A 25963-nucleotide genomic window follows, 5' to 3' on the forward strand; every position below is an offset into this window, starting at 1 on the left:
CAGTGACCCTGGATAATTTTTATATGGTGCTGGTAATAGTGAGCATACAAAGCTTTCTTATAAGACATCACTGAAATAATGAAAATTAAATGGATAACATGAACATTGTTTCCTTTCAAGGAAAATGGGACAAAATTTGGCTCATTGATGAAGGTAAGAATGCCACCTTGAGCTGGGATTTTTGCGTTTCAGTGATGAACAGAACTTTTCCTTACAAGTGAAACATGTCCTATTCAGGATATTAGGGTATCAAATGCACAACTTTTGGAGTCTGGATTCTGCACCTGGTTTTGCTGCTAACAAACTGTGTGACCTTTAGCAAATCCCTTTACTTTCTGAACCTTAATTTTTTCTCTCTAAATAGGCATGTGAGGGGAAGAACAGATGACCCCTATGATCTTTCTTGGTTGCAAATCTCTATGATTCTGTTGTTCCCTATTAGAGCTGCTGGAAAATCGCCATACAGGCAATGAACTAACCTTGGCTTGCTGACTAGGAATCTGTTCATGCAACAACTATTTCACACACACCTATGATGCTGTTGGCTCCTTAAAGCTGTGAGAATATCGCAATGCTCCCCCAACAGCAAATCATCCCCCTTTAAGTAGAAATGCACAATAAATCACCACAAGAACAAAAAACTAAAGAAACGTACCTGGGCACCACCTGCACTTCCCCAAACCGTGAAATTTTGGAACAGGGTGGGACCAGTGCCATTATCCCAAGTTGGCTGAAACTTAGGGTATACAAAGAGGCCACACCTAGGAAGAAAGATAAAGAGTGAAATTCAGCCAATTTCTGCATTCCAAATGTCTCACTTTTTCTCATTGGAAAATCTAAAACTAAAGGTACTGAATAAGGGAGTGTGAAGAGGAGACCTGCGAGCCTTCTCTCTGACTGTCATTGCCTATCCCTCAGCCTTTCCTTTCTGTCACCCTCTGTGACCTGCTCCTGGATCTCAACAAGACACAGATTGCCATGGTCCCATTCCATTCTCTCAGCCCTTCTAGATTCATCCCTTTCCAAGGAGCATGCATACCCCTGCCTAGCCCTTCAGAACACGAGCCTCACTCTTCCATCAGTCCCTTCTAGATCCACCCCTTTGCTGAAACAGCAGATACCAGCCCCTGTAATCCCTGCAACTTTTGTGCTTCTCCCTGAAATGCCTTAGCATTATGGTATTTTGGATATCTTCTCCCCTCACATCCCAGGGCTGCTGAGAGCTGCTAGATAAAAAACTTCATAATCTTAATAATAATTTCATGACACATGTACTAATTCTAGCCTCAGCTTCAACATAGCGGAGCAATGGTGCTTAATCCTTATTCCACTCTCCTTATCATTTCCCATCATTGCAGTATTATTTCACTATTATTAACATAACTACTATCAAAATTATTTATATTGAGGAATTCCCCGGCAGTCCAGTGGTTAGGACTCCATACTTTCACTGTTGAGGGTGTGGGTTCAATCCTTGGTCAGGGAACTAAGATCTCACATGCTGCACTGCATGGCCAAAAAAATAATAATAATAAATAAATAAACTGTTTAGTAGAATTATTTATATCAATTATTGAGTTCCTACCATATTCGAGATGTTCTCTTAGGTGCGTTATAGAAGTCATCTCTAATTTTCACATCAAACTTTCACTAGAGATCTGTCCCTATTTCACAAATAAGGGATCTAACTCTTTAAAAAAAAAAAAAAAGGCAGTTTACTCAGACAAAGTCCAGATTTGAATCGGGGCCTGACTGATTCTGAAGTTCATATTTTTCCCACGTTCCCACCATGTTTCCCAGTCCTTGCTCTTAGCAGATGACCTTATCCTCTAAATAGCAAAGACTTTGAACGAGCCCCTCTCATCTCACAGTGTGCAAGTCACAGGCAAAGAGCCTCTTCCCCAAACTTCATCTCCCCACTCAGCTCCTGAGCTCAGGCACTCTGGCTTCCCAGGTTCCCCCAGTCTGTTGGGAGTTTAATTCATCTCTCTATTGAATTCTCCTCTGGCCACAAAAGGTGCCCTCTGTCCTATGCCCCTTCAAGTGACCTCTCTCTCTTTCCCTTCCCTTCACCACCAAATTTATGATCCAAGATGCTCACTCAGACACATCATCAAATCTCACACGGATGCCAAGCATTACACAACCCTCTCTGTGAGTGTTGTGCAAAAAAAATGTTAAACCATAATGCTTACACCCAAAATGTAGATGAACTTCCCCCAAGTTACCTCGTACAAGCATGTGCACTGTTCCGGGTAAAGGAAAGAAGTGGAGCTTGGGATGTTTGGTTGGTCACAAGGTGAAAAAAGTAGCCATAGCCAGCAGCACACACCCTGTTTCCCTATGGAAATTAAGGATAGTTAAATCATAGTCAGTCCATTACAATAAGGCTGCTGGAAAGAAACACTCTTCTATGTGCTCATTCTGCCTTTTCACTTACTTGCTGCCAAGGTATATTGATATACCTTGGGTCAAAAATACGCTCATTCCAATAAAGAAGATGTGGTGTGTGTATATAGAGATATATAGATATATATATACACACACACACACACACACATACAATGGAATATTACTCAGCCATTGAAAAGAATGGAATAATGCCACTTGCAGCAGCATGGATGGGTGGACCTAGAGATTATCATACCAAGTGAAGTCAGTCAGACAGAGAAAGACAAACACCATATGATATCATTTATATGTGGAATCTAAAATACAACACAAATGAACATATCTATGAAACAGAAACAGACTCACGTACATAGAGAACACACTTGTGGTTGCCAAGGGGTGGGCGAGCAGGAAGGATTAGGAGTCTAGGATTAGCTGATGCAAACTATTATACATAAAATGGATAAACAACAAGGTCCTACTGTATAGCACAGAAAACTATATTCAATATCCTGTGATAAACCATAATGGAAAAGAATATGAAAAAGAATATACGTATGTGTAACTGAGTCACTGTGATGTACAGCAGAAATTAAACACAACATTGTAAATCTAAAAATATATATATATGCTCATTCCTCTTCCTCCAGGCAGTTCAACTGGACTGTACTTTGTCCACCTCAATAGCTGGCGTCTCATGTTAAAACGTCCTTGTACATTTCCACAGTGAGAAGCTTACTTGTGTCACTTCATACAAGCTCTCCTCTTTAGTGTGTAAAAAATACTCGGGAGCAAAGTCGTCCCTAAAGCCAAGTCTCCACAGAGTGTTCTTCTCTCTGATCCTTTGAACAGAAGAAAAAACTGAGATTATCTGCAATGGTTATTTAATATCAGTGTAGATGGTAAGGGATATGCACGTTGGGATGAGACACAGAAAAGGGTTAGAACTGAAAGAGGAAGTTCTGACCCACTCAAGGACAGAGCTCTTCCTCCCAGCCTTTTAGAGAGCTCGAGGAGTTTAGTATACTACACTGTGAGTAAGGATTAAGACCAAAGACCGCAATCACACCCTTTGAATCACAGCTGTTCTCTGTTTATCCTTAGGTTAGCAAACTCATTTCATCCCATAGCTTCAGCCATTCTAGACTAATATTTTATTGGCTTTAATTTTTAGATGAAAGGACTTTAGGTATTATTAAAGGCAGCCCTCTGAACCTGGGTGACCCACTGGCAGTCATTATATAGCTGTACTCCCTACAGAAGGGGATTTTAAAAAGTCTGTTCCTCTCTGGGAGTGCCACATGTTCCACACGCATGTGCGCACACACACACACACAAACACACACACACATACGCACAAGCACACAGAAGCAAGCAAAGTCGGTATGGAAGAAAAACTGAAGTAGGATGATTTAAAACAAACAGTACTCAACTCCTGGCTTATGTGAGAGAAGGTACCCCAGCACCTGGAGGCCGTCAGCCTCTGGAGAAGTATGAATGAGGGCCAGAGTTGACACTGAGACGGGAGGCCTGGCCAGCAGGCAGCAGCTGGGACCTGGCCAGGGGAGCCAGCTCGTGCTGACACAACCACAGGTACTGTTTCCTGAACATCAGCCGGTAGTTCACTGTGGGCACTGAAGGCCCTCTCACCCTGGGTATCTGTAATCCACCAGCCATGCCTCCTCTTTCACTCCATTACAGAACGCCTTCTTTCTTTGTGCACTAGTGGCCCATTCGTTACTGCACTTCATTCTTTTGGATTCTAAGCATTTCTCCAATTTTCTGAGGCCACTTAAAATTCCAATCACATGTCTTACCACATACTAAAAGAAACTTTTGGACATCATTGAATATGAAGCTGAATCACTATTCAAGATGTTAACATGACTTCAGGACACCTGGGACACACCTCTGGGACCCCAGTTATCTTGGGGTGGCAGAGTCTGGAGCTGTGGTTGTCAGCCAGGGATGATACTGTTCCCCAGAGAGCATCTGGAAATCTCTGGAGACCGTTTTCATTGTCACCCTCGGAGGGAGAGGGGTTTTACTAGTATTAAGTGGATAGAGACCAGGGATGCTGTTATATAGAGGACAGCCTCTCACAAATGTGAGAGGCCCCAAATGTTAATACAAGCACAGTTAAAAAAAAAAAAAAAAAAGTCTAAAGTCTTCACTTGTTCTTGAAATAACCCATACCCACTTTCCAGTATCCCATCTCCACATTTTGATGGAAAGGCCAACCTAAATATAAAAACATGGTTAATTACAATAAGAATACTTTGACAATTTTTACTGGGAGGGCATTTATATCTTTTTAAACAACCAAATCTGCCACTAGACACTCCCCCAAAGAACACTTACTGGCATTGCATCAGTTATCTCATTCTTCCCTCGTGCTAGAAAACAAGACTTATGATCCTCAGTTTTGGAATAATCACTGCCATTGGGCTGGAAAATACAAGCATCCAACAGAAGCACCACATACAAGTGCCCTCACAGAAGCACAAGCAAGTAATATGGCTGTGTTTACGGAGCTCCACCTTCCACAGAGCCGGCGTTGAGCGGCTGTGTCTCTACCACCCCCATGAGCCACGAGAAAGGCCATGAGTATATAAGAATTGAGGGTTAGGGAATGGGGGCTTCTGAAACACCCACCTTTTCTGCAAGTATACAAACAATAAGACAGGTGCACTGGGACTTCCCCGGCGGTCCTGTGGTTAGGTCTCTGCACTTCTACTGCAGGGGGTTTGGGTTCAATCCCTGGTCAGGGCACTAAGATCCCACATGCCTCGCAGCACAGCCAAAAAAAAAAAAAGAAAGGTGCACTAGAGGCTAGAAATGATCATCTCACTTGGACATACATCTCTATTTCATTACCAACAAGATGCTAATTCATTACCATGACTCCACGAGGAAGGGAAAGATTCAAACATATGCAGAATATATTTCAAGGACTTCATCCTTCTTCATCACCTTGGCCATACAGGTGCTCAGAGAGCCTGTATTTTGACTGAATGAACAGATTTGTTGAATCATCTTCCGTGGTGTCAATAGTATTTTTGGAGCATCTGGGTGGTCATGTATAAATGCTTTCCAAGTGCATTTATAGTTGGGCAGGATATTGCAACTTCGGTCTTCTGTTAGCCAATAAGGCTCACTTTTCTTTTAAAAGAAGCACTTGAACAGTCAGATGACATTACTTTCCAGTCCTTTTTACTCTGCATTCCAGTTGGGTATGCTACAAACGATTTGTGAGCAGAAACCACATATGTATGCAGGCAGCCGGCGGCTTGTGGGGAAGGGTTTAAGGCAAGCAGGGAATTTTGTGTGGAAATCAATTCTTTGCGGAAGTCAATGTATTATGGACATTCAAGCAAGAGAAATTCCAGAGAGAAATTAACTGCCCAAGTAAGCCAGTTCCTTGTGGTGTGCATCTGTAGTCACTAAAAAAAAGTGAGTTAACCCTTCAGGCAGCTCTTAAATATACATTAGCTATTGAGTGGAGAGAGCTAGAGAGCTGAAATCGGCCTTTAAACACAGAATTCCTTACAAAATTGATTCACAAACCAGAACAAATTCCCCTCAAATTAAATGGATGTTTTCAAAGGGCTGGTCTTCAGGGGGTTTCTGTTGGCTGTTCTAAACAGGGGTCTGGTCATGGGAAATGTCCAATGCCCACAGACACATGGGATATTCTAGAGCTCTGGGAGTGAACAGTCTCTCGCTGATGGAGAGCAAAGACCTTCCAGCCTGAGGTCAACATAGGTTATGTCTCCTGGAAAGACGAAGCCTCTGGACAGATAAGAGACACCCATAAAGGAATCAGAGACTCAGATGCTGGAGTGCGGTGGGGAGACAGCCTGGAAATGAAGTGCTCCGGACACTGCAAGGTGATGCATGCAAAGCCTATCTAAGGAGTATACAAAGGATTTTCCAAGTTCCTTGTACATTCAGATGGGAATATCATGTTGAGTCCTCACTAGCAAGAAGGCACAAAGCTCAGGTTTTGCTTCTCAGAAAAATTGCCCTGGACCTGGCTCAGCAGCAGCCTGGGCAGGGAGGCAGGCAGACCACTTGTGGCTATAAAAACTAAAAAGGAATATCGCACTTGAAATCCCTTCATACCAAGCAGGGCTGAGGGTGAGTGAACTGTAAAGATGGCTTCCTGGGAGCCCAGGTGAATTCCATGCACTGGGCAGAGCATTCAGTCCTAGGCTCTGTGTCTGAGCATTCCAGGAACAATGTACAACCACAAATAACTGCAGAGACTTAATTAAGGATCAGCTCCGTTTCTTCCTGCCTACCTGCCAGGCCAGAGATTTTAAGGTCAACTTCTGTATGTAGGAGAGAGGGTTTAGGCTATCTGGATTGGTTGCCCAGCCACTAGGATTAGGTCACCTTCAAGTCTAAATAAGGGCTTTCATTTACATAACAGTCTTGTCCCAATGTCCATTTCCAGGTTTTGCCATTGCTCTATGGCAATGGTTATGGTTATGTTACCATTGGGGGAAGCTGGCGGGAGGACACACAGGAACTCTCTGTTCTATTTTTGCAACTTCAGAGCCTAAAATTATTTCAAAATTAAAAGTTTAAAAAAGAAATAGCCTAATGAATCACAGTAATACAGTGGCTTTAAAAAAATGTTTTGCCAAACTGAAAGGAAACTGAAAAGCAAGGTGGGTAAAGGGGTCACAAAAACTGAGCACATGCAAGGCTTGGCTCGATCCTCTTAAGGGGCAATCAGCTCTGAACCATTCAGAGAGCAGAACATAAACGCCATGCCCCGTGAGACAGTTCCTCACAATATAAGGGATATCTCTCTCTTGAGCATCAGAGCAACACTGGAAGAGGATAGGTTTCTCACACACACACACACACACACACACACACACCCCTCACCACTACCACTGCCACCCTTATCATTGTTGTTGTAGCCTCCTTATTATCACTTTGGGATTAAAATACATTTCTAAAATATATTTTTCAAAGCATTCTGCGTATCATCCACATAGGACACACCTAATAAACACTAGCTTACTTTTTGCCCACTGACTGAAATGACCTTCGTTGGCACTAAGAGAAGTTCCTAATTTTTAGGTTCTGACACATACTACCAGTCACACCTATGTCCTTGGTTGTGGCACACTCCAGACAATAGACTATGAAAGAGACAGCACAGTGGAACCCCAGTGGCGCAGCTGCAAAATTGGAGAGGACTGTGCAAAATTTAACACTGAGAGGTGAATTCCACAGGGTCTAAATGCTGACACAGATGAAACATCTTACTTGTCAGTCATCAAAATGATTGCGGGATCTTGGAATCTATTCTTTATTTTCCTTTTTCTTCCCCCTATTCTTTGATTATGGAATTATACCTACAGCCATTCATTCATTATATTTCATTAATTCTTACTAAGCAACTATTACGTTTCAGATGCTGTGCTAAGGTCTAAAAGTTAATAAGCGAATGAAAAGAGAACTACAGAATTTTAAGATCAATGAAGATGAAAATGTCAGGAATTTACCTAATGAATATACTTAATGAATTTACATTACCAGCTTAAACTAAAATCTCATTCTCCAAACACATGCATTGTATTATTTTTCAATTTTGTAAAGTGGATATAAGAGGAAGAAAGTAAATGGATGGAAAGGGAAGGCATCTAACAGAGAACAAACAATTTGTTTTGGGCTCAAATTTTTCATTGCTTTCTAGACACCATTCTGCAGGTCAGTCTGCAAAGACTCAAGTGACCTGTAAGTTTGTAGGTGGCTCTCTGGTTCTCTGCACCTATATAGCCAGCTCATTTCTTTTGTTTTGTTTTGCTTGTTTGTTTTGTGTTAGTTTCAGGTGTACAGCAAAGTGATTCAGTTATATATACATTATATATATATGTATGTGTATATATATATACATATATATATATTCTTTTTCAGATTCTTTTCCATTATAGGTTATTGCAAGATACTGAATATAGTTCTCTGTGCTATACAGTAGGTCCTTGCTGTTTATTCACTTTATATATAGTAGCTGGTATCTGTTAATCCCAAACTCCTAATTTACCCCGCTCCCCCATTTCCCCCTTGGTAACCATAAGCTTGTTTTCTGTTTGGGAGTCTATTTCTGTTTTGTAAGTAAGCTCTTCTGTATCATTTTTTTTTAGATTCCACATATAAGTGATATCATATGGTATTTGTCTCTTTCTTTGACTTACTTCACCTTAGTATGATAATCTCTAGGTCCATTCTTGTTGCTGCAAATAGTATTGTTTCATTCTTTTTATGGCTGAGTAATATTCCATTATATATATATTATATATAATATATATATTTTATATATTATATATAATATATATATACCACATCTTGTTTATCCATTCATCTGTTGATAGACACTTAGGTCACTTCCATGTCTTGGAAGCATTGCAAATAGTGCTGCTATGAACACTGGGGTGTACGTATCTTTTCAAACTAGATATACGCCCAGGAGTGGGATTGCTGGGTCATATGGTAACTCTATTTTTAGTTTTTTAAGGAGCCTACATACTGTTCTCTGTGGTAACTGCTCGTCGGCTCATTTCTTACTAGTCAAGTAGTGGCCAGAACACCCACCCAGGAGGCAATGAGCTACCCAGTGAAGCAAAGCCAGGCAGCACCTCTGACACTCAACGTGGGATTTAGATACACTCCAGCCTCCCGAAGGAAAATGACCTGGGCAACCCTGAGGGTCTCCTACTTCAGAGTAGTCAAGATTATGTTACCCAAGAAACTAGGCAAAAACATAACTCTTTAGTCCCCAAAGCTTGCTGGCATAATTGTGCAGCAAGCCCTGTGGTCACCAACAAGTTAAACGTCACTCTCATTGTTCTGCGTCTACAGGCTGGTTTCCTTCAATCCATGCACTGCTGCCTCCTGTCCTCACTGGCACATTAGCTGCCCCCGTTAGGCACCGAAAATAGTGTGTAAGCACTGTGCTTGGAATAAAGGTAATTAAGAGTCTGGCGGAGGGTTGAGGAGATAGCCATGACTTTTATTAGGGGTTATTCAGCTGGGGGTAATTAAAAACAGATGATCAGAGAGGGAGAAGTTCCTTCTCTCTGGTCCTCAGAAACTTGGCATAGCTGTCATGACACAGTAGGTACTCAGAGCCGAGTCCCGAAGAGTGAGACCCTTAACCCTTTCATAGATGGTCCATGGGACAAAATTATTGGAAAAGGGGAAACTAAATGGCCTTCCCACTACTCCGATGCAATTCCTCATTCACGGATCTATGGTTAAACTACCAGAAAAATTAATTTCTTAAAGTGTTTAGAGAGAAATTTACCAAGAAGAAGTAATGTTAAGTTGTATTAAATAATGGGATAAAAAACCAAGGCCATCAGAGTGTATAGCTGACCCTTGAACAATGCAGGGGTTGGGAGTGCCAACCCTCTACACAGTCAAAAATCCGCATATAATTTATAGTCCACCTTCCATATATATGATCCCTCGGTGTCCATGGTTCCATGTTCAAGGATTCAGCTAACTGTGGATGGTGTGGTAGTGTAATATTTACTATTGAAAGAAATCCAAGTGTAAGTGGACCCATGCAGTTCAAACCCGTGTTGTTCAAGGGTCAAATGTAATTCATTCATCCTGGAATGTGATGTGATCTCACACACCTCGTGACTCTGCTGACCCTCAGTTTTGAACACCCTTAAAGGGCAACAATATGACCACATTAGTATAGTAACATAGTGAAGATTTATTAAGTCATTATTGGAATCGAGACCAAATTCAGCAACCACGGCAGATGGCTCAGGAAGATATTTTAGTTTGCATTAATCTAAATGACCAGAAAATAATCAATATCTACTTTGTTTTGCTTTTTATAAATATTGCTTCAAAGTGTGTTCACAGGAATTCTGAGGGAAGTGATAGCATTTATCCTAAAGCACTGTTTAACCCAAAATCATAAAGTAGTTTCCTGTTACCACTGTGCAGCTAGTAGATGCTGCATTCCACCCCACTGATGCTGCCACTCTGGATAACTTCCGGAGTGAATTTTATGCCTCTCATTTCTGACCATCCTGGGAGCTGAAGATCTTACCTCTACAACATTGGTGGGATCGCGGATGTAGATACCAGAGGGTGTCATCATTTCAGTACTGGAAAGTCCCTCGGCGCCAGAAACACTGATGATCACATTGTTTCTTATTATATTCCCCTGTTCTGACCAGTCTAATTTAAGAAAAGGGGATTCACCAACATAATTAAAATGTACTCAACTCAATGTTCTTATTTCTACTAATACACATTATAGTTCTCTTCATGCATATACGTATATGTATATATATAAACATCTAGTGTGTTCAACAAATTTAAGATATCTAACATACTGCCAGCAGGCTTGTCTATAAAATGTATGACGACTTAAATGGATGGTAACAGTTTTAAAACCAATTTACATATTTACCATTTTCTCTTCCAGGAATAACCTCCCAAGGGATATACCTTATCTCGGGGGGTGTACCTGAGAACAAAAGATCATGTTAGCTCAGCACATTTCATGCCACCCAGGAAAATGAGAGATGCTGAAATACTATTTCTTTTTCTTGGTGTGGCTTGTTTTGATTTTGTGTTGTGTTTTTATCTATGAACCAGACAAACAGATTCAGATTATGTGAACTTTTTAGTTCTAGCGTATCATGAATCAGAAGCTCATTTTAAATTAAAAAAATAATAACAAAGAGATAGATCTACCGTTTTACTTCTTAGGAAGAGTTTGACTGTCTTCGTAGTTAAATGTCACACACCCCTGTGTCAGGTCCAGCCCCATCCTTAGCTATTTGAATTGGCCACCAGCCATCTGCATGCCCTTTTCTTCCCCTGGAAGAGCAGGAATGTCCTGGAGGAACAGGCTGGACAAGACCTGAGACCCTCACAGTCAAACCAGAGGTTTGAAATAGAAGAGAATAAAAGAGCACGGGCCATGCTACACAGAGATCAGCCACTTATGTGGTATCCACACAGAGCAACCCCACAGACCCCCTTTCTTCTAGGTCTTTAGGTGTCTGGGCTTCCCATGTCACTTCATGAGTCTGAGTTTGCAAACTCATCTTGCATGGATTGAGTACATTATCTAAAATGCACTGACAGATATTCTAATTCCATCACCTGTAATGCAGTAGATGTCAAGAGCCTCCAATTCATGATATCCAAGTACTCAAGGCCAAATTCCTCCTGCAGGTTTTCTTCCTTGCCTAGTTAATTCCATATAGTTGTTTCCTCCTAAAATAATATTGTTAGGGTACCTCCCTGAATTTCTGCTCCAGGTTTCAAAAAACTTTTCCCTTACAGCAACAAAAGTAAGAATAAGCAAAGTCAATCCTCCACATGTTAGTCTGACTGCCCTGTAGCTGTCCTTTTCCAATCAAAAGATTTTCCTTCACCTGATGACTTCTAGTGTCCTTAGCTCTTTGCCTTTTCGAGCTTGAGTTAGTTTACATGATCCATAATTTCCCACTAAACATTTTCCCTCTCGGTGTTAGAACCTTTCTAGCGTTTATCTTAACAGATCATTCCTAAATGAAACATACACATTTTCTCACTGATGATATCACAGAATTTATTTAAATAGAAAACACTATCTAACAAGTGCAGTTAGTCTTACTTTCTGTGAAAACCTCTGATTTGCTTTTTTATTCCGATATAACCAAAGACCCGTTGTTCATTAATACATTCACTTCTTTCAACAAATATAACTCCAAATGCACTAGTTAAGGTGCTAAGTGTGAAGGGGACAATGTTCACATGAAATCTGGCGGTAAAACACATGATCAGAAACGTGATACATAATTTTTAAATCAATAAGTAATGATTGTTGGTAAAAGAGCTCAGACAGATGGACTTGCCTTGGGAGTGTGGGGGAGACACTCTTACAGGAGGAGAGTGAGCAGAAGGAAAGAGCCGTGCAAAGGCCCTGATGCAGGAGAAAGTGTGGTCTTTGCAAAGAATTAAAATAAAATAGGTCTGTGCATTTAGAGTACACAAGGAGAGGACAATAGCAGGATAAGTGTACCAAGGTTAATAAAGGCAAAATCACTAAGGGAGTCTTTTAAGCCACAGTAAGGATTTTGGATTGTATTCTAAGAGAAATAAGAAGTTTTTCAAGGGCTTTAAGGAGAGGAGTGACATGATGCAATCTGAGATTGTTAAGGATAATTCTAGGCATCGCAAGGGGAATGAACTTTAGGAAACAAAAGTGGATACAAGTGACCATTTAGAAGATTCTTGAAACATGGGCTTCTTCAGCAAGCCACAAGAGCAGCAAAGAATAGAATTCAACATTTTTAACTCCTTGTTCAACATCCAGGTTTGACACTCCATGAGACTGCACAAAAACCTATTTATGTGACTTTGAATTATTGTTAAAATTACTGACCATAAATTTTAAAATCTCCCATTATATATTTATTAACCTGAACTGAAATGCCATCTTTAAAAATCAGTTTCCTCAGAAACAGACTCAGAGACAGAGAACAGACTTGTGGTTGCCAAGGAAGGGGTGGAGGAAGGAAGGATTGGGAGTTTGGGATTAGCAGATGCAAACTATTATATAGGATGGATAAACAACAAGGTCCTACTGTATAGCACAGGGAATTATATTCAATATCCTGTGGGAAACCATAATGGAAAAGAATATGAAAATATATATATATAAAACTGAGTCATTGTTGTACAGAAGAAATTAACACAATGTTGTAAATCAACTATACCTTAATAAAATTTAAAAAATAAAAATAAATAAAAATCAGTTTCCTATTGGTAAAGCTTAGTTAGCCAATAAGTAATGACTAAATTTAAAATTAGAATTTTTAACTACGGCCTATTTCTAATGACCAGAAGCTAAAGATTTTACAAATTGGAAATTTAAATTTGGGGATGATTCCTTTTATAAAATGATGTGTCCTCCACCAGAATGCCAAAATTAAACAAGCTTGTTTCACTTACCCACCAGCAGTGTGTGGCCTAAAATATCATAGAACACGTTACTGTCCACCTTCAGGCCCAAGGTCCTGGACACACTGAGGCCTCTGCTGAAAGATCGCCACACAGTACAGCCCTGCATGTAGGAACCTGAACAGCAAAGAGGAAGGTAAAAATTAGATGGGAATCTCGAAGGCTCCTCACATTCTGTTAATCATCTCCAAAGCAAGCTAGAATATAAGTAAGAACATTCTCCCACACAATATATAAAACTCAAGAAATAAGGAGTTGGCAGCATAAATCAAATCAAGGTTCCTGGCAGCACAGACCAAGGTACCTCAAAGATACCAAAGATAAGCAGGGTGGAATCCAAGGACAACGTGTAGTAAAGAAAACCACCTGACAAAGAGACAGTATGGCCAAACCACAGAGGAATACGTGGCCATCAAGATTTCCAACTGGCCGTCATCTTTGGTATCTACTCTAATCACAATATGGTAGACAGCAGCTCAAAAGATGTTAAGGACGATGTGAAGAGCACTGCTTATGGACCAACACTGATCTCTGAAAACTGCCTCTGGCATGAGGAGAGGTAGTCATTATTTCCTGAGCTATGAAGTAATTTTTTAATTGAAGTATAGTTGATTTACAATGTTGCAGGTATATGGCAAAGTTATTGAATATAACCACCGTTGAATACGGTGGTTTGTGAAACTGAAGGGGAAATACCCTCTACCATATTAAGAGACATTGACATTTTAGGAAAACCATTACACTGGCTCCATGGCATATTTTATGATCCCCAAATCATACATCATGTATGTGGACTGAATCAATCAATGAATAAATATTTACTGAGTATCAACTATATATTTCAGGAATTGTGCCTTGTGCCAGAGACATAAAGATGAATAAAACTAAGTAAATTCTGAACTTGTGTATCTTGAGTCTGATGGAGGAAACTCACATTAAAATAATAAAAATGTATTATTTGGATAGTAAAATTATAAATCCTCAAAAAGTTTTGTATTATTTCCAGGTAGTGAGAGAGATTATATCAATACCAAATGTCTGAAGTATTGGAAAAATGACTTTGGATTATGTAATAATTTGACTTTTAAATTGGAACTCTCGAGAAAATTCTCAACTATGATGTCCCCTAGACACAGAGACTGTAGATTCCTCTCGACCTCAGCTCCCCCAGTACCAGATGCCCTTACACCAGTCACCAATGCGTTAACCCATTCATACCCACTCACGTAGGAAACACTGCCTGCTGCAGACTTTTCCTGACTCCCGACCTCCACCATAACGTCACTCCATCAGAATACGCCTGCCCATCTGAACAACCAGGAAGTACTAATGTGTTTACAGAGCTATCGATTGTGGGTGGAGGTCAGGGCTCGGTAAACTTTTAAAAGCAGCTTGCATGCAAAGATTCCAACACTCTCCAACTCCAGTAACAGGGGACAGCTGGCCATACAGGTCATGGGAGTCTGTAGGGCATGAACCAATAAAGGATTCTTTGGCAAGCATGCCAGAAGTTTCTAACCTCTGCGTTAATGGGTTTCCCCCTCCCAGGAAACACATTTGCATTTTAACAGAGACCTACAGGAGATAATGTATTAATTCAGTGGATTTCAAACTTTTGTTAAGCACCGACCCCTTTTTCAAATAAAACTTAATGTATATAAATAAATAAAAGTGCAGGTACTCTGAAGCAGAGGTTGAGGAGGCAGATTAAGTGAATTTTTGATGGAGGGGGTTGATTATGTTCATTGATAACTCATATGTGACTACTCCCCTCACTTCTACTGGAACTGGCCCACATCAAATATTCCTCAGCATCATAAGCACCATGAGACCGAAGAAACAGAGAGAAGGACACAAAGATACTGACGGTACTAATGAACTAGGGAAAGAGCCATGTGAGGAACCATCCTCCTATAGGGGCATAAAAAGAAATAAATAGGTGGAAGAGATCTGGAAAATTAGGATAAATAGACATTCTTGGCATGCAGATGATTTGAAATAAGAAAAAAAAAAATGCTACAGCTGTCTAGCCAGGATCTTGCTTTCAATGACCTCAAGGATTACTTTGTCATTACCTGTTGAAATCCTAGCACCTCTCAAGGCCCACCTGAACCTCCAATATGCCCTGATGTGCTTTGCCAGGCATCAACCCCCAGAGCACCACCCTACCAAGGAAGGCAAAGCTTGCATATGTGGGTGTTGAGGTGCTGAGGTCTGGGGAGCATAACTGTGAAACAGCGCTGCTGTCCTCATCACTCAGCATCTGTGCCCAAGTTTCTCATCTCTGTATCTCAGATTCTGGCATTGGCATTTTGCGCTGGATGCTCCCACATCCCTCCAACTTTGATCTCAGAGCCTTTATCAGTACATCTGGTCATATTCTTCTTTTCTGATTCTGATCTTTTTTACCTACTTGTTCCCACCTGCCTTGGATGTCTCCTAATTCCTTCCTATCTCTTCAGGTCTGGCCAAGATCTGCACACTCTGCCCGCTCTATATCCCCTGGAAGAGCGCCTGGTTCTCAGCCATTCTCTCCCATTTTCCCAGCAGGAGACTCCTCTGCGTTAGGACATCTTCACGAAGTGCTTTCTGCTAGCCTGAATGATGATTTACACTTTTCAATGTCAATCTGCCTGCAGTCACAAAGCCAGTAAATCGTAGTGGCAGGATTCAGAACCCGGAGTTGTGTGGTTCCCTCCACATCTGTTGTACCTATAGTGACATTTCTCAAAGGGTACTCCTTGGACTACTTGTTCCAGCATCAGAAGGTTTGTTAAAAATTCAGATCTCGGGGGCTTCCCTGGTGGCGCAGTGGTTGAGAGTCCTCCTGCTGCCCCGGTCTGGGAAGATCCCGCATGCCGCGGAGCGGCTGGGCCCGTGAGCCAGGGCTGCTGAGCCTGCGCATCTGGAGCCTGTGCTCTGCAACGCAAGAGGTCATAGCGGTGAGACGCCCACGTACCGCAAAAAAAAAAAAAAAAAAAAATTCAGATCTCTAGGCCCACTTTATATCAGAATTTGTCTCAGCAGGGTCTCTAAGTGAGAATTTTAATAAGCTCCCCAAGTGACTTTTTAGGCATGTTAAAGTTTGAGAATCACAGATCTAGGGTATAGTTATCCATCTCTGATCCCCACCATGTCCCCACATACCACCTACCAGGGACCCCTGCATGGAGAGCCTAGAATATGGAAGAGGAAGGAAAAATGAGACGTTATGCCTGGGCCTCCTTACCTCTCAGAGCTCCCACCAGAGTCAGCGAGCTCACATGCTTACAGAAGGCTTGCCCCAAGTCCCGGAACTGCACTCCCTTCAACTGGACCCAGCTGGGCTCCTTTGGAAAAGACTGAATGATGACTCTGGCCCCCAGATCCCTGGATCCCAGCATCTTCTCACTCTTGAAATACAAACAGTTCTGCAAATCACCTGAAACACAGAACGAAGTCAAGGGGAGCAGAAGTACGTACAATATGCTTCGGGACAAATCTCCCAGTACGAAAAGAAAGGCACTGTTGGCACAAAGGGCAAACCATGATTGTTTATTTCGTTTAATAATCTTACTTCCCTTTTACTTTGATTCTCCCCTTTGGATTATTAATTAAAACATCCAATAACTAGGACATGATGTTGCCTTCACTCTATTATTTCCAGAAGGCCCCAAATCATTCTCCTTAATTACTGTCACAAAGAGGATGACTAGAACCCACAAACCCAACCTAAATAGATGCTTATTTCAATCCAAAGGATCCCCCGGAGGGAGTGTGCAATCAAATGACCCTCTTGTGGTGGATAATTGTAGGGAAGAGATGTGAGCGCTGAACGTAACCACGGCTCTTTTTAGTCTTGAGATGTCCAGTGGGGCTTTCCCGATATTTTGCCGCTTTATGGTTTGGAGGCAGAGCAATCACGCCACTGAAGAAATGGCAGAGGGCTCCAGAGGAGTGACTGAGCAGCCCCCCACACCAGGGCCTCCTTCCCAGCAGAGCCCCTAGTGAGAACAGCAAACAGCATGGACATAGTACCACACGCAACTACCAAAGAGTTGTGACCTCAGGGTCCAGATGCTTTGTGTTGACACATGGCATTTGGTGGTATGGACTGACCTCAGGATGGAGAAGAAATCATCTCCTGAATTAACTCTTTATTATCCAGGTTAATAAACCAAAGAAGAAATGTCACTAATACAAAATGATGGACCATTCAACAGTCATTTGCCAGCACCCAAAGGATGAATATATGAGGTGAATAAAGAGGTGTTTTATATTTGTACACTTTGCCACAATTTTGATTATATATGACATTGATCCATAATGTTTTCCAGTGTCCAGGCCTCTTGTTATTGTATCTGGCTACCTTGTTCCCATACTTGAGCCCCACACAAAGAAGAGGTGAGTGACATATTATTTTTTGATAAGGGTCTATGAATTTTGTTTTATTTGTAGAATTGCTTAGTAATGTTTAAAAGTTGTGGTGTAACTAGGGTTTTTTTCCATTAGGAGACAACAGATTTATACTGGTGTAAACCTAGAAGCATGGTCTCTCTTGCAGCATGATCAAATGCCATGATTTGTACAATATGATCTGAGAATACCTGTATGAGAATTACCCAGAGAGTTTGAATGGACTGCAGGTCCCAATTCAGCAGAATTGTTAAAGTTGGCAGTCACTGGATTCTAACCCACTGGATGCAAACATTTTTTTCAGAACGACACATGTATGAGCTAGATGACTAGAGGGGTGGAAAGTGGGATCCAGGTCCCTCTTACCCAACCACATCCCAACATTACACCCACAGGCGTCTATACATAGGCATGACTCGAATCTTTAACTCCAGCCTTGACATTTCTTCCAGGCTCCAGACACTACCAGACATCTCTACTCACAGGCTGGCCTGGCATCTCAGCCCCGACATGTACAAAATTAAACTCATGATCTCCACCCCCCCACCCCCAAAACCTGTTCCTCTTCCCATCTCAATAAATAGCCCCCTCATCCATCCAGAGCTCATGCCTGGGAGTCATCCTTGACACCCACGCCATCCTGGACCAAAGTTGACAAATGATGTCTTCACGACATGTGAAAGCCTCATAATCCACAGCCTGGGAAACCAAAACATAACCTACTAAACTAACCATCCCTGAAATAGATGTTTAATAGGTACATCAGTGTGATTCAGTGCCTGTTATTCTTCTAGAAGATAAATTGACTTTTTCAACCACTTACTTAAAGTATGTGGTAATTTCACTCAGAAAACAAACTCTAAAAGTGGGGGTGGTGGAGGGAGGGAAGAGCCTTACAGGTCTAACCCATAAGAATGTGCTGCCTGTATCCCTGACCCTGTCATTAATCAGTTTTCCTGAGAATTTTAGAAGAGGCCTGGAATCAGTGTCAAGACTTCATTATAACCTCTAACCTGGAAATTTAATTCAACTCTCCAGATTTCATTATTTAACAGGAATATTTTTCCCCAGAAAAAGAATTACTTTCTCAAGCAGATACTTTTGTCTACCTCTTTCACAAGAGGGTTGAAGGCAGGAGGGGAAATGATGACTTATCAAGAGCACCGTGAAAACTACAGAATATTAGGAACATGCACTTGAAAGAAGTCAACCACACCACTTATCATTGGACAGTAAGAACGTTCTTTTTCACCCACTGGACTTCCCAACAAAATGCTTCTCTACCTTGTGAAGCATTGGCCCTCTGGCATGAAGCAAGGAGCTGCACCCTCTCATCAGTGAGATTTCCCTGTATGGTAACACTCCTGCTGAGGAGAACCACCATGACCTTTAAAACATGGAGCTCTCCAGCCACCCAGTTCTCTGTGGAGTTGTGAGAATATCTGAAACAAAGAAAAAGAAAATGACACATCTGAAGATATCACCCAAAATCTTTGTTGTTGTTGTTGTTGCATTATTTTTTTAACATCTTTATAGGAGTATAATTGCTTTACAATGGTGTGTTAGTTCCTGCTGTATAACAAAGTGAATCAGCTATATGTATACATATATCCCCATGTCCCCTCCCTTTTGCGTCTCCCTTCCACCCTCCCTATCCCACCCCTCTAGGTGGTCACAAAGCACCGAGCTGATCTCCCTGTGCTATGCGGCTGCTTCCCACTAGCTATCTATTTTACATTTGGTAGTGGATATATGTCAATGCTACTCCCTCACTGCGTCCCAGCTTCCCCTTCCCCTTCCCTGTGTCCTCAAGTCCATTCTCTACGTCTGCGTCTTTGTTCCTGTCCTGCCCCTAGGTTCATCAGAACCTTTTTTTTTTAGATTCCATATATATGTGTTAGCATACAGTATTTGTTTTTCTCTTTCTGACTTACTTCGTTCTGCATGACAGACTCTAGGTCCATCCACCTCACTACAAATAACTCAATTTCGTTTCCTTTTATGGCTGAGTAATATTCCATTGTATATATGTGCCACATCTTCTTTATCCATTCATCTGTTGATGGACACTTAGGTTGCTTCCATGTCCTGGCTATTGTAAATAGAGCTGCAATGAACATTGTAGTACATGACTCTTTTTGAATTATGGTTTTCTCTGGGTATATGCCCAGTAGTGGGATTGCTGGGTCATATGGTAGTTCTATGTTTAGTTTTTTAAGGAACCTCCATACTTTTCTCCATAGTGGCTGTATCAATTTACATTCCCACCAACAGTGCAAGAGGATTCCCTTTTCTCCACACCCTCTCCAGCATTTATTGTTTGTAGAGTTTTTGATGATGGCCATTCTGACCGGTATCACTCCAAATCTTATTAGGAATAGTAAGCCACTAAATTAGCCTAATTCTCCATCTGGGGCTCTATTTCTTTAGAAAACTCAGATAAAGAAGAGTGAACTATCATCACAAGTATGTGAAAATTAGGAACTATGCTGACTATTGCACTGACCATCTACTGCAAGACGAAAGTTCTAGAGTCTTACCAGAGAAACTTATTTAAGAAGTCTTATCTTCCAAATGTTTCATGCTTTGTAATCTTGTCAAAATGTCTACTATTATTTAATGTAAAAATGCATTATCGAAAGACAAACAAATGTCAGACACCAACACAGTGAAGACCTCATCTTCTTCCATCTAAAAGGAGCCAAGGTGACATGCAGTACCTCAAGGGTGACCTCAGATGGAGGTCTGTATTCTGCGCAGTCTCCACAATGACAGTCTCTTCCAAGGGCTTGGCGCCTTCTGCACCCATCCCACTGATGACAATGACTTCATCCCCTGCGTGCCAGTCCACAGCATCTTCCAGAGCCAACACCGTGTCACGGGCATAGGCAGCTGCTCGAAGATGGGTGACCACTACTTCTGGGAGTGAACCTAAAGCAAATCCGAGGGAAACCTGCCTTTAGACATTTTTAAAACTTATTATGAACGTGATGTTATTCAGCCAAAAAAATCCTGTGAAAGAAGAATCTGGGAAAGCAAGTTCAGGCTCAACAGGCACCACGCCTTCCCTTTTTTGGATACTGGGTTTTTTGTCTGTCACACGGGGACAATAAAAGTAATCCAGGATAGAGAATGATATGGGGTGAAAAACACAGGAATTGGAGTCAGACTAACTTTACAGTTGAATCACACTCTTGCCATCGTCTAACTATGTTTCTTTGGGTGATATACTTAAAGGTGGGTCTCAGTTTCCTCAGTTACAAAGCAGAAGCAGCAAAGCCTTCCCTCCTGGGGGTTTAGGACGATTCAATGAGAAAATATCCGTGAAACAACTAGCGTGGACCTTGCCACATAACAGACCCTCAATATATTTTAGTCTGCTCTCTTCCCTCCTTGCATCACGCTGTTTTGAGGATGAAATTTGTCACCTCTTTCTTCCAAGTAGACTCTCCAAGATAGAAGTTCACCATGTATTTCTAAACTGAAGACTTCAACTCACTGTACAAATAGTAATAGTAGAGTTAAAAGTCAAAATTACCCTCAGAATGGTTGTCCTAAGTCTTAGGGTATTAAGTGATCCCCTTATACTGTAAGACAAGGTGTATCCAGGACAGGATGGCTCAGCAAACCTGAACAAGGGGGAACGTGTGACTCTAGATACCTTGGTTTGTTTTAGGCTCCAGTGCAGCCGTCTGATCCTCCCCAAACTAGTACGCTGCTCCTTAACCAGTCTCGTAGTTTACTCTGGCCTTTTCCAGCAAGGGTCAAGGCAAAGATTTTTTTCCAGCCATTACCTGAAGCAATACCTCAGAAAACACAAGGCTTACTCCCAACTCCTCCTTTCCTCAGCACATTTCCTTCCTCCTTCGCAATAGATCATAATTTACCTCTAGCCCACAGCAACTTCCTGTCCTCCCTTGTTGCACTAAAGTAATAATACTTGAATCTCTAACTACAGAGGTGGGCAACAATAAATCATTTTCAAATTATTTTAAACTTCCCTCTTTATTTATTTGTCTATGTTGGGTGGCGGGGGCATTGTACCAGTAATGTTGTTCTAGGCTTAGGAAGGTCTCTGGGTTAATGATGTAATTTCCGAAGTTTACTTGGGCAATAATTTTATCTTAAAAAAAATTCCCAGAGTTCAAAATGTCTAATTATAGAGCAGGTGAAAATTAAGACATAAATCATCCCAAAAAGAAAATAATTTTATTTTTTTTCCTGGTTTGTATGTTTTAACCTTTGGGAACAATAAATGAAATAAAGTCTATTTTGATGTATATGCATATATATGTGAATTTCTATGATCTGTTCTTGAATGTCTGCACAGAAAAATCTCTAATATGCATAGAAAATGTTTGTCAAGGACAAAATTCCATTAAACGCTGTGATCAATGGTTCATAATACTCAGTCAATACTCAACAAACACCTGCTGTGCACCTATCAACAAGCAGCTACATGTGGCAGAACCAAGAATAGGCACAACAAAGATATTTTTTAGCTAATCATTCTTATAAATAATAGTCAAGTCAGAATGAATGGAAAAAAATCACAGAGGATCTTTGAAGTGAATTTTTAACTATTAACATAAACTTAAGACCTTTCAAATGTTGACAGAGCCTCTAGAAAGCAGTAAAATTATCTCATAATTTATTCGCTCTCATTGCAAAAACAACACACCTCTACATGTCTGACTAAAACATCAACCTGAGTGTCTGATGCGTGCCAGCCTCATATTTGCAGCTACAGAGCAGATATGGATATTTGGATGAGTTACCATCATCTCAAACTGGAGAAGGTAAAAATAAATTTAATAATCACCTGAGCTAGACCCTCTGCAAACAGCTTTTATTCTTCTGACCATTATGCATTGTTCTTTTTTAATTACATCCCTTCTTTGTTCATTAACCTGTAGTATCTGCCTACAGTACTCAGTAACAAAGGCACAAATTCCCTTCTTGACTTTCAAGAGTCTCCTTAATCAGACTCCACTGTATGGTCTCTGACTCCTGAATAAACTCTCCATTCCAGGAAGCCTCTTTACTGTACTTCTTCTCATTTAACAGGATCATTCCTACCTCTACTCCTTTGCCTGTTCTATGCCTTCCACTGGGTGCCCGGTTTTCTTCCCCTCATCTGCTCTCCTAAAAACAGCTCAAGCCTCACCTCTTCTGTTGGATGTCAGGGAGCACTTCAGCCCATGCTGATGTCCACTGCCTCCTATAGACGCCACAGTGATGGGGGGGGGGTTCTTATTGAGTAAAAGGTCAGTGTGCATCTGGGACTAGGCACGCCACATGTCTGGCTGGATCGTGGGCCATTTAACTGAGTTGCTTTGCATGGGAGAAGAAGTTCCACAAAGGAACAGATAGGAAAGGATGACAGAGATGGTACGGGGTCTGTCTCAGACATGGGCTCTCTCTCATGGACCCGTGACTGAACCTGAGGAAAGAACCTGCAGGAACTCTCCAGATGGATTTTATACCTGCTGCTCCTCTGCCTGGGATTCCTTCATCAACTCACTCTGCCTCATTCTTCAGAATGATGTTCAACTTGGTCCTTCAGAGAAACCTCTGAGACCTCCAAACTAGGTCAAACCCTGACTTATAATCTGTCATATCACTGTGTCCCTCTCCTTTCTAGCACTTAACACATGTGGTTTGACCTCTATTACTGTCATTCTCCATCTCCCCTACTAAACATGGCAGAAGTTATACCTATACTTGCCCACCATCATAGTACCAATGCATATCACAGTGTCTTGTATATAATAAGTGTTCAATAAATATGTACTGACGAAGGAAAATCATGACGGAAACATGGAGAAGCAAGCACCCCAAAGTTTTGGCACCCAGATGGTCAGGTGGGACCCCAAGTGGCAACAGTGGTTGCCTTTGGTTCCATCATGGAGCACAACCCTCCCACACCTGAGGGTTGGACCACCTGGGCAGCAAGGAAAGTCTGCACCCTTGGCACCCCGTGTTCAGTATTTTCATGGCAGGTACCCGAAACAAGGGCAGCAGGGCAGCCCCCAGCTGCCTTCCTGAAGGGAGCACAATGACCAAGAAAACCAAAATAAGAGGAAAATAGAATAACTGATGAAATTGTCATGAGAACACCTATAACAAGCAGGCAGGGATGTTGGTAAGGGCTGGAGGATCTGTGAGAGTTGGGGGAGGTGAGCAGGAATACTTTTGTTATCACTATTGACATAACCACAGGCTGAGAGTGTTCAGGGAGGCCTGCGGAGACTAGAGTGATAGTGATGTAACCTATAGTCAGCACCATATATTTCATACTAAGTTATTCTGTAATTATTACAGTACCTATGTCTCTTGCCCCACCTTGAATGCAGGGCCACTGCCTCACGTCTCCTTTACAAATGTCACAATTTCTAACACAGCATTCAACTGGGTTCATGATTAGCATTCAACTCATAAGGATTTAAATTATTCTGACTATTGCCATACGGACAATCACTTACAAACCCTCATCAGGTATATACCTAAATGAGCATATGATATCCAGCATGTAAAAAGCTGAAAACAACACAAACATTATTGAGAATTTAGAATAAATCCAACCTATGCTAAGTAGTGTTACTCTGAAGTAAGGACTGTTGGTTTTCTGGGTTTTGCTTTGTTTTGTTTTCCTTTTGACAGATTGTATAGATTAGGAGGCTAAAATAGGCTAAAATAATGCTTCCAGGGCAAAATCACACAGTAGGAAATGTCAGCGCCAAGTTCTGAAACTGGCTCTTCTGAATCCAGAACCACAGAACTGGACACCTAATGGAATTCTAGCCTCTGGAAGCAACTGTATATTAACTGTGCCCAATTAGCTTTGATACTCAAAACATTATAGCCTTTACTTTATAAATATTATTTAAAAGCCATACAAGGTGGATCGACTGACTTCTCTGATGAAGACAGCATCGTACACATTTCAAATGTGAGTCATTTCACTTCACAGAACTCTTCAGAAACCCAGCTCAGGTGTCTCCCTTCCTTTCTGTACCACAAATCCAAAAAAAAAAAAAAAGAAAGAAAAACCATGTAAAAATACAGTTTAAAAAGCTCAGTAATTTACGCATATGCTTACAAGAAAAAAAGATTATGCTCTTGACTCGTAATTTAATACAATGTTTAACCTCTTTGGGCTTTCAACTTTGACCTGCTAACCAACAAACTACTCATTTACTCCCACTAATGATTTCTACTCATAATTGCACTTCCTACAAATTATTGTTCAAGCATTTCAGTGCCATTCATCCATAATTACACAGGCCCAGAGAATCACCTTGCCAAATGGTCATGGAGAGAAAGAAAATCATCTTTGTGGGTTAACACACTTTAAAATCACTAATTATCCTCTGTTTGTTTTGTAGGACTTCAATCGTTCAATTTATTCCAAGTGAATAACTGTCAAGACCTTTCCAAATCAGTAAAGGGCAGGGGGAGGGGAAAAGGGGGGTGGGGGAGAGGGAGAGAGGGAGAGGAAGGAAGGCAGAGAGGGGAGGGAGGGAAAGAGGGAGGAAAGAATTATTTCATCAAAATCATGTTCACATCAGAACAGAAATATAAAGAAATTCACAAAAGAACTAGAAATATTTTTCTCAAATACATGTAAATCATTTCCCCTTATTTCTGCATGCAGCTTCCCATTATCCATAGCAAAACAATGAATGCTATCTTTCCTTTTGTGTAGATGAACATCTGTCAAGCACTGGCAAGACAGACGTAAAGGGAACAGAGTCACTTCCTCCAGGGTCCATGAATAGTACAGGAAATAAACAAAAAAATCACAAATGCACTCTGTTAAGTGTTAAGGCAGAGGGACACCCAGGGTCCGCCAGTGAAGAGACATGGAACACCTCTCACAGAGGCAGGGGTTGTTTCTGGGAATGCTTCCCAGAAGACGTGACAACTGAGCTGGGTCTTGAAGGATAAGCCACGGTGGAGCAGAGGACAAAATGGGCAGAGCCCTCCAGGCAAAGGCAACGCTGTGTACAGTGGTGTTGGCCAACATGACACACTCAAATAACTGCCATAGAGGTGGCACGGCCAGAATGCAGGTGTATGGCAGGGATGGGGACCTGACGAGGGTCAGTGGGAATGCACCTGGAAAGGTGAGCAGGCCCTGCCCTGGAAGGACCCCGCAGGCCCTCCCAAAGGC

At 41.4% G+C, this 25963-nt stretch overlaps 1 protein-coding gene across 1 annotated transcript in view; it reads right to left on the reverse strand.

Annotated features, from left to right (window-relative positions):
• Positions 1-25963, reverse strand: part of PKHD1 (PKHD1 ciliary IPT domain containing fibrocystin/polyductin) — a 433150-nt gene that overhangs the window by 230016 nt on the left and 177171 nt on the right. The window contains exons 39-46 of the mRNA XM_082848479.1: positions 20508-20718; positions 19072-19229; positions 16622-16813; positions 13384-13509; positions 10847-10903; positions 10481-10611; positions 2229-2341; positions 656-761 (exon numbers count right to left, since the gene is read on the reverse strand). Of these exons, the coding sequence (XP_082704605.1) occupies positions 656-761; positions 2229-2341; positions 10481-10611; positions 10847-10903; positions 13384-13509; positions 16622-16813; positions 19072-19229; positions 20508-20718 (1094 nt within the window). The remainder of the gene's footprint in view (positions 1-655; positions 762-2228; positions 2342-10480; positions 10612-10846; positions 10904-13383; positions 13510-16621; positions 16814-19071; positions 19230-20507; positions 20719-25963) is intronic.

The sequence above is a fragment of the Leucopleurus acutus genome, assembly GCF_964270905.1.
Source record: "Leucopleurus acutus genome assembly, chromosome: 10".
Lineage (NCBI taxonomy): Eukaryota > Metazoa > Chordata > Mammalia > Artiodactyla > Delphinidae > Leucopleurus > Leucopleurus acutus.